This window comes from Neomonachus schauinslandi, chromosome 6, assembly GCF_002201575.2.
Source record: "Neomonachus schauinslandi chromosome 6, ASM220157v2, whole genome shotgun sequence".
Taxonomy (NCBI): domain Eukaryota; kingdom Metazoa; phylum Chordata; class Mammalia; order Carnivora; family Phocidae; genus Neomonachus; species Neomonachus schauinslandi.
In genome coordinates, this window is record NC_058408.1 from 35,024,917 (window position 1) to 35,041,551 (window position 16,635).

The window sequence follows — 16,635 nt, forward strand, 5'->3', positions numbered from 1 at the left end:
GCGCCAGGGCGCCCGGAGGGGCGCCCCCGCCGCCCCCGCCCCCCCCCCCCCCCCCCCCGCTGCCCGAGAAGCCACTGCACCCTGGCGGGGACACTCAGGTGCCCGTTCGCACAACTTCCGGGAATGCTGCGGGAGGACGATTGTGGGCACAGCTGTGGCAGCTAAGTGCCTGGGGCCACAGGAAACTGCAAGCTGGAGAGAAGGAGGTGGTGCCAGACAGCTGGGACTGAACAATGCCTGCAGCACAAACATAATCAGCCCTACGCCGGGGAGAGCGGCCAGGAACTGGAACTGCTTCCTTGGCAAGAAGACCCCTTCCACGCGCCCCTCCCCAGGCCAGCGTGCTCGTTTCCGCAAAGGCAGAGAGAGATCATCAGGTCTTTGCTCCAATGTCACCTTTCCAGAGAGGCCAACCGTGGCCACACAATCTAGAATCGCACCTTTCCCCCTGAGCCAACACCCCTTACTCTCCTTCTCTGCTCCTCCTTCTCCCTATCATTTATCACCTCCCATGTGCCGAACCCGTGACTCATGGATCTGTCTGTTTTCTGTCTGTTACCCAGCCAGAAGCCCTATGATGGCAGGGACTGGGTGTCATCCATACCCCCAGCCCCAGCCACAGTGCCTGGCTCTCCAAGGCACTTGGTGTTTGTACAGTGAACGAACGATTCAAAGATCTCCAGACCCAGGCCTCCCCTCTACTCTTCAAGCAAACTGGGACAAGTCAAATGGCTTCTCTAAGCTCGCTTTCCAGACCTGTGAAATGGATAATGATCCTCAACCTGAAGGGATGAGACGAAACAACCAGTCAGCAAGGATTTTACAAGCCAACTCCGGTCAGAGAGTAAGGTCAGAAGCACAGAGGTGGCATCTCCTCCCTATCTCTCCCTTTCACTTTTACAGATCCCACGGACCGGCGTGGGAGGGGAGGGGGCACCCGCCCACCCAGATGGCTTGCCCCGGGACTTGGGGCCAGCACGTGGGGAACTGAGACTGCAAATCAAAGCGGACCCAGTCCCTGTCCTCACGGAGCTCGAAACCTGGTGGGACAGACAGGCACATAACCAAGGAGGGCCAGCCTGAGTGCGGAGGGTGAGCACAGGGTGCTCAGATGGCCACGGGAGGGGCGCCCTAACCCAGTCTGATGGAGCGGAAGGAGGGGGCAGGGGGAGGGTTCCTGGAGAGTGGGCCATCTAGAGGATTCTTAGAGGGGGAGCAGGACTTAGCCAGGTCTGGAGAGGTGGGGCAGGGGAGCAATCCAGAGAGACGAAAAGCATTAGCAAAAACCGTGTGTGTGTGTCCATCTAATAGTACAATCATCTAGACTGTGGACGACAGAATGAGAAGAATCCTACCCGTATTCCCTCCAAGCTGGATCCCCTTAGGCAGGTTACTTAACCTCCCTGTGCCTGAAGCCCTCCTCTGCAAAGCGGTGGGCAATCAGGACTAAGTCACGAAATACCTGTGACGCGCTTAACGGTGCCAGGCACTTGGTGAGAACTCAGCAAGCCTGAGCTGTGATTTCTGTGAACTCCGTGTGAAGACCTGGGAAAGCCCGTGTGTCCTCCTTGCCCCACGGGCCTCCCACGCACCCCACCCCCAGGACCCTGCACACAGCAGCAGCTAGTTAGTGCTGTGCCCCCTGCACAGTACTCTGGAGACCAAAACCCACTGCCATGGAGACTGCCAGAACTGTCGTGGGCTCTTCACAGGGGTCAGGCCTCTCTCAGACTCTGCTCCTTCTCCCGGCCCTTGGTCCCATCAGAGGACTTGACCTGAGACACACATATAATTTAGAGGACAAAAAGAACCCCCCGGCCCAGCGACTCCCTGCCTGTTCACGTGAGCCCAGGCTGTACCCCAGAGACTTCCTAACCTCCCTCCCACCTCCTGGTCAAGGCTGATGCCATTCAGCCTCACAGGCTCTGCTTGGGGGAGGATTTCCTTATCCACGAGTCCAAGCCGCAAACTTTGGCCTGCCCCTTCGTCCTTGTTTCTGGAGCACCATCTCCCTGCATTCACTCTCCCCCACTCTGGGGCTCTCCAGAGGCTGACTCCAGCCTGGCCTCAGGCAAGCCACGGCTGCCAGCAGATCCTCCCCGCCTCTCTCCAACCTGCCCTCCACACTCAGGACGGGGCTGGGACCTGTGGGGAGCAAAGGCCCCGCAGGAGTAGCAAGAAGAGCCCTGTGGTCACACCAAGCCCTTACTTTACATCAGTTACTAGGTCCCCGGAAGGAACGTGAAATACTACCATCCCGGTTTGCAGAAGCGAAACATGAGGCAAAGAGAAAAGCAACCTGCCCGAAGTCACGGGTTTCCCGAGTCCTGTCCAGGGATCTTTCTACTACCAGGGCGGCAAGAGAGGGCTGTGGCAGCCACCTAGGTGAGCGGTGGGCACCTGGCCCCGGTGGCCCGGAGGCGAGGGGAGGAGGGAGCTAGCTCCATGGAGGGAATGGAGGGTCGAGCGCCAGGCAGGAGTCCAAATACCAGGCCAAAGGAGAGTAAGGGCCAGGCTCACCTGACAGGAAGTCCCGGACCTGCTGGATGAGGAGCCGCATGCGCCTGACATCCTCCTCCATCTGGGAGCGGCCGGTGCTCACCTGGGTCTCCAGGCGCTGAGCGTCTGACTGCACCTTCGAGGCGGCTTCCTCAGCGGCCTTGATCTGCCAGCACACAGTATAGGTCAGCAGTGGTCAAGGCCCCAAGAGAGCCTCTCAGCAGCCCTCAGGGATTCAGTGGACACCCGCTACCCACGATCTACCTGGGAAACATCGGTAGCTAACCTGGTTTGGCTCTGGAAGAAATGATGTGGAGTCAGGTGAAAAAGCCCAAAACACTGGCCCCACACTCGACCTCTCACTGGCTGTGGCGCCTCAGACAAGTCACTTAACCTTTCTGGGCTTTTGTCTCCTGACTTGTAAAACAGACACTGACTTGCCCTGGGGGGTCTATCCCCTTAGCCTTTCCCTACGTGCGCCCACCCCCCTTGGCTGCACCTACCATCTGCCGGGTCTGCTGGAGCTGGGCATTGAAGCCCTGCAGCTGCTGGGCCACCTGCCCCGCCATCCGGAAGGCCCCATCCGCCCTGGGGAGGGCACCTCTGCAGTGAGGGCCACATGCCGTGCCATTGTCTCTGGGACACAGCTCTCCAGGGCACGCTCCTGGGGTACAGGCCGTCTGCCTGGAGCCCCCGCAGAGCTGTGGAGAGGAGGAGACGTCAAAGAGGGTACCCAAGGCTCTTCAACAACCACTCCCACCCCACACCCAGGGAACAAACAGCCCGACATCTCCATGGCAGCCAGGCACCAGAAACTTGTTTCCTTGGCAACCACTGAGCACAGCGTGAGGGGCCAAAGACCAGGATGGGGGGGGAGGGGGGAGCGGGGCGGGTTCACACTGCCCTAGGAGGAAACACGGCAGCAGCCGGTGGGTGACAAGCTGGAGCAGGGGGATCCAGGAAACGGGGTTCCATGCCACGAGTCACCTTGTTGATGGTGGGTGTCAGATCAGGCAAGGAAGCCATGTCCAGCCTCAGGGCCACAAGCTGGGGCCCACTAACTCCGGCTCCTCCTCCCAGCTGGCCCTCCAGCCTCTCCGCCTCTCGCCGGCCGTCCCTGAGCTGCAAGAGCATGCGGGAGCCGTCGGAGACCCGCTGAGCAGCCTGGGAGGACCGCTGGAGGGCTGCGGTCAGCACCCGGAAGGCCCCTGCGGGGAGACAGAAGGGCAGTGAGCCGCCCCGGCCCGGGAGGCCTGGAGATGGAGGAGCAGCAGGTGCAGAGCCAAGCTGCGGCGTGGCCATGCGTGCAGCTGTCTGAGCAGCCCTCCTCACCTGAAGGATTCGCACCGCTTATCCTTTCAAACTGCTCCTTCTTGCTCTGATACATAACAAGGAGGTGACTGAAGCTTCGGTCCAGATTCTTGAGGTCTTGCGAGAGGGACAAGGTCTCCTCCTCTGGGGGCAGATCAGGCTGCAGGCTCTGGAGAGTCTGCCTGAGATGCGAGAAGAGCTTTCACTAGAATACGGGAGAGGGGCTGCCTCCCCAGAACCTGCCAGCCCCTCGGAGAAGCCTCTGTGAGGCAGGAAAGAGAGAGGTCTTCAGTGAAGGCCGCAGAATGCAGACTCCACAGGCCGCGGAGGATTCTGCTGGACAAAGGCTGAGTGAACCAGCGCAAGCTCCCTCCATCCCTCGGCAGGCAGATCGCAAAAACGGCTCCTTCCTCCACTTGTGTGCCTCTACAGTCCTGAGCTGCTGCACCTCCCCAGAGCGGGCTTCCATGAGGCGGGTCACCCTGACCCCTTCCTCCTTGGCTCGCTGCAGGCTGACACCAGCTTTCCCACCTGTACCACCTGCTCGCCAGACTCCGAAGTCTCTCCTCTGCAGCCCACACCTCCCCACGAGGACCCACAGCTACAGCCCGCTGGTCGTCTCCACCCAAAGGGGGTCAGGATCCACCAGCCCTGGCCCACAACCATTCAGCTTTCCTTTCTCCCCACCCCCTTTGCTGGTCTACCAACCACCAACTCCCTCCCATAAGCTCTGCATTCTTCACCTACAGGCTTTGCTCTGGCATGGGACGTCCTTCCATGGAGCACCCTTCCATGCCTGCTTTTTCAGCCTACCAAATACCTATGGACTTGCTACTCAATTCTGAGACTTAGGTCAATCATATACCTGGATGGCTCTGGGCACCGAAAGTCAGCTAGTGCTTGGGGAATGCAAACTAATTATAGAAACTTCCAGAACCAAACCTTCCTAAGAAGGTGCCTCTGCTGGTAGGAAGGAGGTGTGGGTGGGACCGCTCCCATTCCAAAGGCAAATACAAGTTATTTTTAGAGCCCCTGCCTCTCGGATGCCCTGCACCAGGGTGACTAATCCAGAGCTGACTCTCTCCCACGGGCAGCGCCGGGCACTTGAAAGAACACTGGGGCTCCTGCCTGTGCTCTGAGTCCCAGTTCTGCTCCTCAGTGGCCGCGTGACTCTGTCACATCACCCATCTATGCCTGTTTCCCCACCTGCAAGACGGAAGTAATAACACCCACACACCAACCTCACAGGACTGTTGTGATAGTTCAAAGAGAGAGCGCATGTGAAAATGCTCTGTAAACTGTAAAGGGCTGTACCAGCGGAAGGACCCGCGTGTGCCACTTACGTGAACCCACGTGAGGGAACTCTTCTTGGCACCCGGCAGGGAAGGGGAAGTTTACCTGATGGAGAAAATGGCATTGGCCACCTGGGACACCTCCTGCTCGGTGACCGGGGAACGGGAAAGGATTGCTTGGATCTGCTCCATCTTGCTCTTGGCATCCGCGATCCGGGAGGTGAGGCCAGCGTCCTCCAGGCCCAGCCCGGGCCACAGGCCGGCGGCGGTGGCATTGCGGAGGCTGCTGAGGCGCAGGGCCTGCCCCCGGAGGTCAGCATCGTAGATCTGGAAGCAAGGGTGGCAGGCCACGCACACCGGGTAGCGGTCACAGTAACCTCGTTGGCACTGGTCGCAGCGGGGTCCGGTCAAGCCGGGGCGGCAGAGGCAGCGGCCCGAGGCCTTGTCACAGCCTGGGCCCTCCGTCCCCCGGAAGTCACAGTCACAAGCTAAGGCGGGTAAAGATGACAGTCAGGGTTGGGGGTCAGGAAGCTAAAGGCATGTGGTGGGTCTGACCTCAGGGCCCGTCTACAGGACTTGGAACAGCAGACAGTCAAGGCCAGAGTAAAATCACGGGAACGGCAGCAACGAAGGCAAGCCCTTAGTTAGCACCTACTGTGTGCCAGGGGCCAGGCACTGCCCCGGGTTAGACACCCGCCCGCTCACAGTCTCTCTGTGACAGAGTTAACCACGCTCATCTTCCCACACGTGCAGACAAGCACCAGGCACAGAGATATTATCAAGTACAACGTGCCCTCAGGAAACCGAGGCCTTGGGGGCAGCTACTGGCCCCAGCCACTCGGTAAGACGGAGGCCACGGTAAGACGGAGGCCACGCTGAGCCCGGACTCGGGTCTGCACGCTCCAGGTCCCAGGCTCTGCGGCTACTTGTCAAACGGGCTCTGGGGAAACCACACCTTCCCCCTCGGGACTCACTTTCTCCATCTAGGAAGAAACTCCTCCCCTCCCTGCCGCTGCCTGGAGATGGCTTCTGGGAAATGCTGTCTCGGGGAAACGGGGAGCGAAGCACCCTCCGGTCATGGGGACCGGGGGGACTGGCTGGAGCAGGTGCGGGGAACTCGCGCTCCACGGGGCTGCCGGGGCCCACCCCCCACGTCCCAGTAGGGACGTCCTCCCACACCGCAGGCCCTCCTGCACGCGCTCGCCCCCGGTGCCTCGGCGTCCCCCCACTCGGCAAAGCACCCACCGCGGCATGTCGTGCCTGCACCTCCGTACGTCCGGTCGGGACACTGGCGTATGGCTGCGGCGCTGCACGTCAGGCCACCAAACCCTTCTCGGCAGGGGCACTGCCCCGTGAACTGTCGGGGAGAGCACTGTGAGGGAGCTCCCCCGCAGGCCCGGCCCTGCCCTGGTGTCGGGCCCTGGGTCTGCCTGCACAGCGGGTGTGCCCCCAAAACAAGGGCTCCCATTCAGAGACGGGCTCAGAAGTCAAAGCCCCGAATGGCCCCGCAGAAGGCTCAGAGCCACCCCGGGAGGGATATTTGGTGGCGTCCCCAAGGAGAACGGGGACAGAAGGAGCCCAGTCTGTGGGCAGCGTGGAGGGAGACAGAGGGTGGTGAGCCGGCGGACTTTCCGCGGAGGGACCCAGGGGGCCACCCCCTCTTGTACCTGGTTGCACTGGGGGCCGAGGGAACTCTGAGGGTCACAGGCACAGGGCTCACAGCCCCGACCACTGGCCAGCTTCCAGTGGTAGGGAGCGCACTGGTCACATTTGGGGCCCACCACGTGGGGCAGACACAGGCACTGCCCACTCTCCTCATCGCAGGGCATGTCCCGACGAGACCCCAGGATGCTGCAGTCACAGCCTGCAGGAGGGAGGGTTACTCAGCTAGCAAGACAACCAAAGCACACCCCTGGAGGACACACAGCAGGGAGAGGGCCAGCCTGGGAAAAGAACCAGGCAGGGTCGTTCTTTCCAGATAACCTGGCTGACTCACGAGGCGGCGCTTTCCTGCCTGGCACCTGGCAGCTTGGCCGCCCACCCTCCCTCCCTCTGGCGGACTCAGTGCCACCTTCCAACCCAGGCCTGTGCTGCCACCTGCTGGACACCCAGGGCACGGCATCCAGCACACAGCCCCGTGAGGTAAGTCAGGAGCCTGGGGGCCCACACTGTCTTCCCCAGGCTGGGGCCCCCGACTCACGGTGGCAGCCCTGCGGGTTGGCATAGGTGAGTCCCGTAAATCCTGGCTTGCACAGGTCACAGCGCTCCCCCTGCACATGCTCCTTGCACACGCACTGTCCAGTCACTGGGTCGCAGGGAACCCCTGGCACTGCCCCATCGGGATCACACTCGCAGGCTGAGAGACAAAAGCAGCCACCACAGTGAATACAAAGAGGAAAAGTGGAAAGTGAAGAGCAGATTGTAGAAGCCAGACTGCCTGGTTCAGATCTTTATTCCACCACTTACTGGCTCACAACCTTATAACCTTGGTCACATTACTTAACCCCTCTGTGCCTCAGTTCCCTCATCTGCAAAATGGGTATAATGATACAACTCTCATAGATTCCCTCTGAGGAATAAATGAGTAAATGAAAAGTAGGTAGAACAGCATTTGGCCCATGTTAAGTACTTTAGAGGTTTTTGTGGTCGTTATTTCCTGAACAACTGCTATACACCAAGCCCTGAGCTGGGCACGCTTGCCTGTTGCCTGATGTAATCCTCATGACAACCCCGAAAGGTGGGAACACACTCAAGGTCACACAGCAAGTAGCCACGGGAAACAGAAGTCAACTTGTCCTTCTCACTCTTTCCATACCCAAATAATAGCGACAGGAAGTGAACCAGCTTTCTCCCACCCCCACCCCCGGACCTCTTGCAGGACTTTCAAAATGCAGATTCTTCCTCCATCTAAAGAGTCCTTCGTGATTAACCCCTCCTGATGCAGACTGCTTCGGTCCACTCTGCTCTCTCCTGTGCGGAACACACTGGCCTTGTGGACATGCTAAGTCATTCCTGGCTGTTCCATGCATATGCTCCTTCAGGAAACATTTCTTCAGCATCAGCTATGTGCCTGTCACGGCGCTAGGGCCTGAGGACATAGGACAAAAGCCCTGCCATGGAGGAGTTCTCAATATTGGTGGGGAAAGAAAAATACAGAGCAAACCACGTTACCACATGGTAAAGACAATGACCTATACATGGACGGAGTGCTCAGTCCGCCTTTTTCAAGTATGATTTACATTGCCAAACAGGGTGTGTGTTTCTTGACAGCAGGAACTGTCTCTTATGTTTACTTTTGTCTCTCCTATGTCCAAAATAAGGGCTACATAATTATCGATTGATTGACTGATGGTCCAGAGAGGCTAAGTGATTTGCTTAGCAGTGCACAGCTAAGTTAAAACAACTGCCCACAAGTCCTGACAAACAACCAAGGCTTCGTGCTTCCTGAGGGCTTGTGTGTCCCCAGGGACACAGATGCTCCAGTGAGTGGTGGGCAGATGACACCCTGGGTCCCTGGAGCCCCTACTCACGGATACAGGTCTCCTGAATGGGAGCGCCGGGACGCTGGTTGCGGAAATAGTGCAGCTGACACTGCTCACAGTTCCTGCCCTCCGTGTGGTCCCGGCAGTTGTCACACACGCCTCCGTGTGCCCCCTGGCTCGCGGCGAACACAGCTGGGTCGAAGTGACAGGTCTCTGAGTGCCCATTGCAGTCACACCCTGAAAAAGGAGATTCCCAGGGCTGACCATAGACCAGCCCCACTTCCATCCACAAAGCACGTTCCATGCTAATGCACTGGCATCTCTTGCAACTTTGCAAGATGCTCAGGTCTAGGAAATGGGGAAACTGAGGCCTGGGGAGCCTTGTGTAACTCACTTAAGGTTATACGGCCAGTAAGAAAGCAGACTAGAGTAAGGACTCCGGCCTCTTAACTCCCAATGTGGGGACTAACCCAAGAATAACATCTGTGTGGGGCCAAAACGGGAGCCCTTGGAATGGTCCACCCCAACCCTCCCCCGTAGCCACCACGGATCTCCTGCTGGGTCACTGCCTCTCTCTGGGCTGGGGACCCTTGTTGCTCCCACTTGTGCAGAGAAAGACCCTGACTCCAGGGGGCCTTCTGAAGTAGGGAACCAGATATGTCCTACACAGGACAAGGCAAGCGGAGGGGACAGAAGAAAGAGGACCTGGGGAAACCACGAAGGCCATGTGGCATCAGTAGCATGGACCAGCCTTGGCCGCTTCGGGCCTGAGAAGAAGGTCTGGGGAGGCAGAGGGTGGCTGCAACCCAGACTACCTCCATCCCCACAAAGTAAGGAGAGCTTACATTACCGGGGTGCAATCAAGATTAGATTTAAATAATAAAGAATAAATTCTCCCGGTGTCCAGGTGAGATCATTGAGGCCCAGAGAGGCCAGCACCCCATCCAGCCACTACAGGGGAGCGGGTGAGTCCAGGACCCTACGCTGGCATTCGCGGGGGTCCTGGTCATCTGCGGGTCTCCAGGGCTGATCGTTGTAGAAGGGCGCACAGCGTTCACAGTTGGGCCCAGCAGTGTTGTGCTGACAGACGCAAACATCATGGACCTGGGAAGGGGCCACCAGTTATCAGGAATAATTACCAAAGAAATGTCCCAGCCATGGACCTGCCCTCTCCCCTCCCCCCTCGCCAAACTGCTCAGGGTCCAACTCAGACCCCATCTCCTCCAGCCTTCACTCAGCTCCAGTGACACTCCCAGCTGCCTGCTTGTGTGCTATTGTGGGTGTGGGGGTGTGGGTGTGTGCGCACGTGCACACGCGCACATGCACGTGCCTGCCCTTCTGCTCTCACTAGGCGGCTTTTTAAAGCTCATTCCTGGGGCACCTGGGTGGCGCAGTCAGTTGAGCATCTGACTCTTGGTTTCAGTTCAGGTCCTGATCTCAGGGTCTTGGGATGGAGCCCCACATCGGGCTCCACGCTCCATGCAGAGTCTGCTCGCGACTCTCTCTCCCTCGCCCTCTGCCCCTCCCCCCAGGCGCGCATGCTCTCTGTCTCAAATAAATACATGTTAAAAAAATAAATAAATAAAAGCTCATTCTTTGCCCTTGGACATCCCCCTGATGCCCAGTCCAAAGCAGCACCTGGAAGGTGCCCAGACACCCTTATTGGCAAACTATGATTCCGGAACTTTGTGGGTCCTCTGGAGATTTATATTCCAATAATCTTTGACTGCAGCTGTTTGGCTAATGGGACCGCTATGAGCAACTGTTACTAGACTCATTAAGACATAAAAACAGAATAGCTATTGTGTGCTCACTGTCTTCTGCATTAAGCCCAACACCCTCAGCCTGGCATCAAAGACCTGGACGGCGTTTGCCCCATCTTCATTTCCCCCCCCGGAACAGCACAGCCAGGCTGCACCTCAAGCTGTGTCCTACACAAGCCCTGTTTTTCCCCACCTCTTGGCCTTTACTGATGTTTTTCTACCTGCCTGGAATTCCCTTCTTCCTCCCCTCACCAGTAAGATCCTGCCAGTTAGAATGGCATCTTCTTCACCGGGCCTCCCTGGTTCCTCTAGTTCCGTGGCTTTCAATCCTGGATGCAACTCTGGAGTCACGTGGGAAGCTTTTTAAAAAATACCATTGCCAGGCCCAATTCGATCCAAATCTCAGAGACAAAGCCCAGACTTTGGTACTTTTTAAAGTGGTGATTGGAGGGGGGGGGGGGGTGCGGCCAGATTCAAGAGCCCCTGGGGCTGGGCGTGCCCTTTCCCTCTCTACAGCCCCCAGTACATTGTATTCCTCATCCGTCAGCGGTCCTGTTGGGCCTGTGTTCTGTTCGTTCAACTCCAGGCCCTAATAGATGACATATTCCTGGAGCCGGTCTCCCTCTGGCCTCCTCTGCAGCCCCGGGCAGGGCCTGGCCCAGCCATGGGAAGGATGAAGCTGCCCAGGGCTCATTTCACCTGTGTTTCCCTCACAGGCCATTTTAGCCCTGTGCCCCCCTACCGCCAGGGTAAATGAGCTCCCTATGTTAACAGAAGAACCAAAGCCCTAGAAAAGCAAAATGACAGCTTCTTCTGCCTCCGGGCCCAGGGTTCTCTCTCCTCTACTGATGGTTCTCACATCTGGAGATGTGAAAAGCTGGAGCTTCCCCCCACCATTCCCTGATGCATCTGACTCAGCTGCTCCGGGGTAGACTTAGCAGGATGTGAGACTCTGTTCTCTCACCCTCCCCCGATCTCGCCACTAGATGGGACTCTAGAGTGCCCAAACCAGTGCCTCTCCACCTTGGCAGTGCTGAGAATCCCCTGGAAGCTTTAAAAACCAATAATAAAACTGGAATATCTGAGGACGGAGGTCTGGGCACTTTTTTTTTTTTCTTTTAGCTCCCCAGGAAATTATTACATGTAGCCAGGATTGGGCGGCATCGCCTTAAGCTCCCCACAGCACCCACAGATGTGCTTACAGGTGACTGAAAATCAAGCCGTCATAAACCAGAAGGCAGGCTTAAGGAAGTGCTACAGAATTCTGATCTTTGAAGGAATCATCACTTAGACTCTTCTCCACCGTCGCTAAAATGTTAAAGACCCACGTCTGAAATTGAGTGCCCTCCCTTGTTTTATAGGAGCCCCAAGAATGTCCTAAGTCTGCTTTGGTCTTGCTCTCTCCCCTCAGCCCCTCCCACCCGGGGCTGTCACCTGCACGGCGGCGGAGGGGCCGGCGGAGGCTCCGGGCTGAGGGGCGCAGCGGTCAGCGTGGCCGTGGCAGAAGCAGCTGCCTGGCAGACGCAGCTGGGACACTGCGTAGTAGGCACTGGGGGGGTAGTAGCCTCTCTGGGGCACAGGGGCCAGCCTGGTGAAGTTGACTCTCAAGTTTGTGATCTCCCCCAGCTCTGAGAGGGGGGCAAACGACAAAGGGGGAGGGGGTTGGGGAAGGGAAAGTAAAAAAAGGAAGTTAAATGCAAATCGAGTCTCCTAGGGCAGGATGAATAAGCAAAGGAATTCTGATCTCACCACCCCATCTTCCCTGCCTTCATAAGGTTGGTTATATCAGGAGCCATCCTCCTCAGCGTTCAACCCTCCCAAGGCAGGAAAGATCCCTGCACTCCGCCTCAGGCCTCCTGAGTCTACCACCCAGCCCGATGGAATAAGCAGGGCGAATATTAAATCCAACCATGTGGACAGAAATACAAAAGACCAGGGAATTTCTGTGATCCAAGTTCCAACCAACCAACCACTTCAAGTCCCAAGTTCCAAGTTTTGCCCCCCACCCCATCCACCCCACCCCACCCCCCCGCCATAGTTCCACCACAAGCAAGAGGGGTAACCACACTGACCTTGAATTTTTTTACTTTGAGTGGCTGGAATCCCAGATGCTAAATCCATAATGTTAAGTTGAACCTATGGAGAAAGGGGGGAAGGAAGGCCTGGGGAAGAGGTAAATGGGGCACCCCAAGCTCAGAGGAAGTCTCCCTTCCCACCAATGCTCCATCCCTGTCACACTGCTCAAAGGTCCTTCTCACCTGGAACCCTGAGTAGACCATAGATGTGAGGCCTACCAACAACCCTGAGGGAGTGAGATGATCACTGGGCCCTAAATGCATGTGTGTGTGTTTTTGTGTGTGTGTGTGTGTGTGTAGACAGCTTCTCTCCACTTGAAAATACAGATATCCCAAGAATTTCCTTGATAATGGTAAGATGTATAATGTACACATGAGGGTTTAGGGGATACTAATTTTCCAAACACCTTGGATGAATGAGAAGGTCCAGGACCCAAGGATTCATGGATGTGGTCACCACCACCATCTAGACAACCCCCATTTCCACAGTGCTTTTCCTTTTTCATAAAAACAACTCATTCTATGGGACTCCAGAGTTTTCATGACAGACCTCCATGAATCAGGAAAAAGTCCAGTGCTCTGATCTGGAATCTAGGGAATGTGGTTAATTAACATGGGTGTGGGTGGGGCTATAACCCAGGAGGACTTGTTCCTGCGAAGGAAAGAGGCACCGTCCACAGGGAGGGCAGCACGCTGCGCACTGGGTGCCTAGGGGAGCCGCTCGGAGGGAGCCTGAGCCAAAGAAGGGAGGTCAGAACCCGAAGCCGCCCTCAAGCGGCGGGGAAGGGAAGGGCAGTCACGAAAGAAATACGAGAATCCTACCCCAGGTGGAAGGAGTCAGGGAGAGAATTCTGAGCTGTTTCTAGAGGCAGGTTCTCTGTTTCTCACTCGGGGTTTAAGTTCCGGTGACTTGGACCTGTGGCTTGTACCTGAATTTCCCCAAGGGCCAGATGGAGGGATTAAACTGAGAAAGCTCATCCTTGTGTTCAACCCTATCAAGGTGAAATCAGAGATTGAATTCAATTTGTGTAATTTGCTCACTTGAATCTAAACTAACCATCTCAAAGTCCTTGCACGGAAGAAGAGTGGATTTTGCCCTTTCCACGATGGGGACCTACCAAGGAGCGGGGGTTGGCTAAGGAAGAGGGCAAGGTTGGGTTATGCAGTGCCCTCAACATGTTTTTGAAATATTCCTCCTGAGTAGCAAAGGGGACAAACAGCAAATATTCTGAGAGCAGCTAGGGAGCAGGAAAGACAGCAAGGCGCACCGAGGGGCCATCTCTTCTGCAGAGGCTGGGGGACGGTGCGAGCAACGTGATGTCAGGGGCCTCCCCCGACAACCCCGTGCCTATTTTTCAGAGTCCCCTCTACCTACCTTCCCCCCATCCAGGCGCCCGTTGGGCCTGTGGGGCAGGGACTGGCACCGAACATCCTGCCAGCTTTGAGGCTGGCCCTGGTGGACGTGGGGGAAGGCGGAGGTGCAGTCAGCAGCCAGGTACTGGTACACGTGCCAAGTGTTGCCGAAGTCCGAGGAGCGCTCAATCAGCATCCCAGCGGGCATGGGCCCCTGCGGAGACACAGGTAGGGTGGGGGCCCTGCGGACTGATGGGAAGGGGTCACCAGAGACACACAATCACCAAAATAGGCTCCCAAAGATGCACAGGTGGTTCCTCTGAAAGAATCACAGTGAGGGAGGGAGAAGGGGCACGAGAGTGAGCAAGTGGGCTTCGGGGCGTCCGGGTCCAACTCTCCTGATGTACACTGACCCCATCAGATTTTCCCTAGGGGACCTGTGGAAGCCAAGAGAAAGGTGATCTACATTCTAGAAGAATGTGATCCCTAGCTCAGCCCACCACCCAGGTGGTCAGGCCAGAAAATTATCCCACAGCCACATGTCCAGGCCCTCCAAGCCTCTCTCCCCACTTCACTGGAGAGGTCTTCCTAGATGACTACCTGCCTGCACGTCACTCCTGCTCCAGCTCCCTCTATGGGTCTGCATTAGCTAAAGATGAAGTGCAAGCCTCTCAGCGTGGTGCACTGTGTCCTTCCTCCCTCGGTGGGTTCACCCATGTCTCGGGGCTCTCAATGCTGTCTTTATGCTGACGGCTCCCAGCTTGGACCACTTCCTCAAACTATAGGTTCGGAAACCCAGTCTCCAAACAGATCCCACACCAAGCCCTGTCTCCAGCTTCAGTGCCCATCGCCCTCACCTCTCTAGTAGGCACCACCTGATTTCCCTGTTGTTCACTCTCGCCTTGTTGACGCCCACCGCCACACACAAAATGGACCGTGTCACCCCTCTGCGAAAAACCCTAGAATAGTTTTCCACTATTCTTTTTTTTCCAGCTTTATTGAGATTGTATTGACATATATATAAGTGTAAATGTAAAATGGGACGATTTGACACATGTACATACCGCAAAATGATTATTGTAATAGTTACGCATCCATCCCCTCCCATAATTCGCATTTTTTGTGTGTGGTGGTAACATGTAAGATTTATACTCTTAACCACTTTCAGGTGTGTAATACCGTGTTCAGTACAGTCACCATGCTATACATTAGATTTCTAGAACTTACTCATCTTATAGCTGGAAGTTCGTTGGCCCTTTGACCAACATCTCCCCACCCCCGACCCCCGCCCCCAGCCCCAGGCAACCACCATTCTAGTCTCTATTTGTATAGGTTCAGCTCTTTAAGATCCCACATATAAGTGAGAACACCTGCTGTTTGTCTTTCTTTGTCTGACTTATTTCACTTAGCAGAATACCCTCAAAGTCCACCTATGTTGTCACAAAAGCCAGGATTTCCTTCTTTTTTATAGCTGGAAATCCCATTGTGTATAGATATATGGATAGGGATTACATTTTCCTTGTCCGTTCATCTGCTGATGAACACTTAGCTTCTTTTCATGTCTCGGGCTATTGTGAATAATGCTGCAATGAACATGAGGGTACAGATATCTCCTCGAGACACGGATTTCATTTCCTTCTGATATATACCCAGGTGGAATTGTCGGATCATGAGGCAGCTCTATTTTTAGTTTGTGGAGGAACCTCCGTATTATTTTCATTGGTGGCTGCACCAATTTACATTCCCACCAACAGCACACGAGGGGTCCTTTTTACCCACATCCTCACCAACATGTACATCATGTCTTTTGGATCATAGCCGTTCTAACAAGAATGAGGCGATATATCTGTGCAGTTTTGATTTGCATTTTTCTGATGATTAATGGTGTTGAACATCTTTTCATTGGCCTGCTGGCCATCTGTATGTCTTCTTGGGAGAGATGTCTATTCAAGTCCTCTGCCTGCTCTTCTTGAGTAAGTCTGAACTCCTGACCACGTCCTGCGCTATGTGGGCCTGTCTCCTCAGCTCACCTCGTGTCCTGTGCACCTCCATCTTTCCAAGCAAGCCCTCAGCTGCACCATGCTCATTCCCTCCTCAGAGCCTTCGTTCAGGTTGTTTCCTCTGCCTGGAATGTTCTTCCCCCTGGTGGGCTCCTTCTCATTTTTTTGTTCTCAGCTTAAATGTCACCTCCTCCCAAGATTTTTCATACCTATCCAGCACACATTCTTCTGCCCACACTCTGCCCATCCTACCCCATTCCAGCATTTTGTTTGTTTCCTTCATAAATGTCACCACAATTTCCAATCATTTATTTGTTGGCTTGCTGCTATTTTGTTTTTTTTTTTTTTTTAAAGATTTTATTTATTTATTTGACAGAGACAGAGATAGCGAGAGCAGGAACACTAGCAGCGGGAGTGGGAGAGGGAGAGCAGGCTTCCCGCCGAGGAGGGAACCCGATGTGGGACTCGATCCCAGGACCCTGGGATCATGACCTGAGCCGAAGGCAGACGCTTAACGACTGAGCCACCCAGGCGCCCGGCTTGCTGCTTTTGATTCCTCTCCCTCTAGACCAGTGTTTCCCAGCCTTTGGCTCTGTTAATATCTGGAGTTGGATCATTCCTTGTGTGGGCCGTCCCGATCATCATAGGATGATTAGCAGCATCCCTGACCTTTTACATATGAGATGTCAACAGCATACCCATAGTTGTGACAACATAGAATGTCTCCAGAAATTGCCAAATATCCCCTAATTGAGACCCACTACAGTAAACCGTAGGCACCCCCCGGTCTGTCTTGTTCAAGTGGCACCCCCAAGGTCTAGCACACAGGAGGCACTTAGTCATTTGTTGAATGAATGGAT

At 55.7% G+C, this 16,635-nt stretch overlaps 1 protein-coding gene across 3 annotated transcripts in view; it reads right to left on the bottom strand.

The window, feature by feature from the left end:
- LAMB3 (laminin subunit beta 3) overlaps positions 1–16,635 on the bottom strand; it is a 39,466-nt gene that overhangs the window by 6,594 nt on the left and 16,237 nt on the right. For 2 of the 3 annotated variants that reach the window (XM_021682747.2, XM_021682745.1), the window contains 13 exons: positions 13,798–13,989; positions 12,420–12,483; positions 11,782–11,975; positions 9,568–9,688; positions 8,633–8,821; positions 7,303–7,458; positions 6,770–6,966; positions 6,348–6,459; positions 5,209–5,590; positions 3,832–3,992; positions 3,487–3,707; positions 3,003–3,200; positions 2,521–2,665 (listed from right to left, as the gene is read on the bottom strand). In XM_021682747.2, the coding sequence (XP_021538422.1) occupies positions 2,521–2,665; positions 3,003–3,200; positions 3,487–3,707; positions 3,832–3,992; positions 5,209–5,590; positions 6,348–6,459; positions 6,770–6,966; positions 7,303–7,458; positions 8,633–8,821; positions 9,568–9,688; positions 11,782–11,975; positions 12,420–12,483; positions 13,798–13,989 (2,332 nt within the window). The remainder of the gene's footprint in view (positions 1–2,520; positions 2,666–3,002; positions 3,201–3,486; positions 3,708–3,831; positions 3,993–5,208; positions 5,591–6,347; positions 6,460–6,769; positions 6,967–7,302; positions 7,459–8,632; positions 8,822–9,567; positions 9,689–11,781; positions 11,976–12,419; positions 12,484–13,797; positions 13,990–16,635) is intronic. The other variant, XM_021682746.1, reaches the window with a different exon arrangement.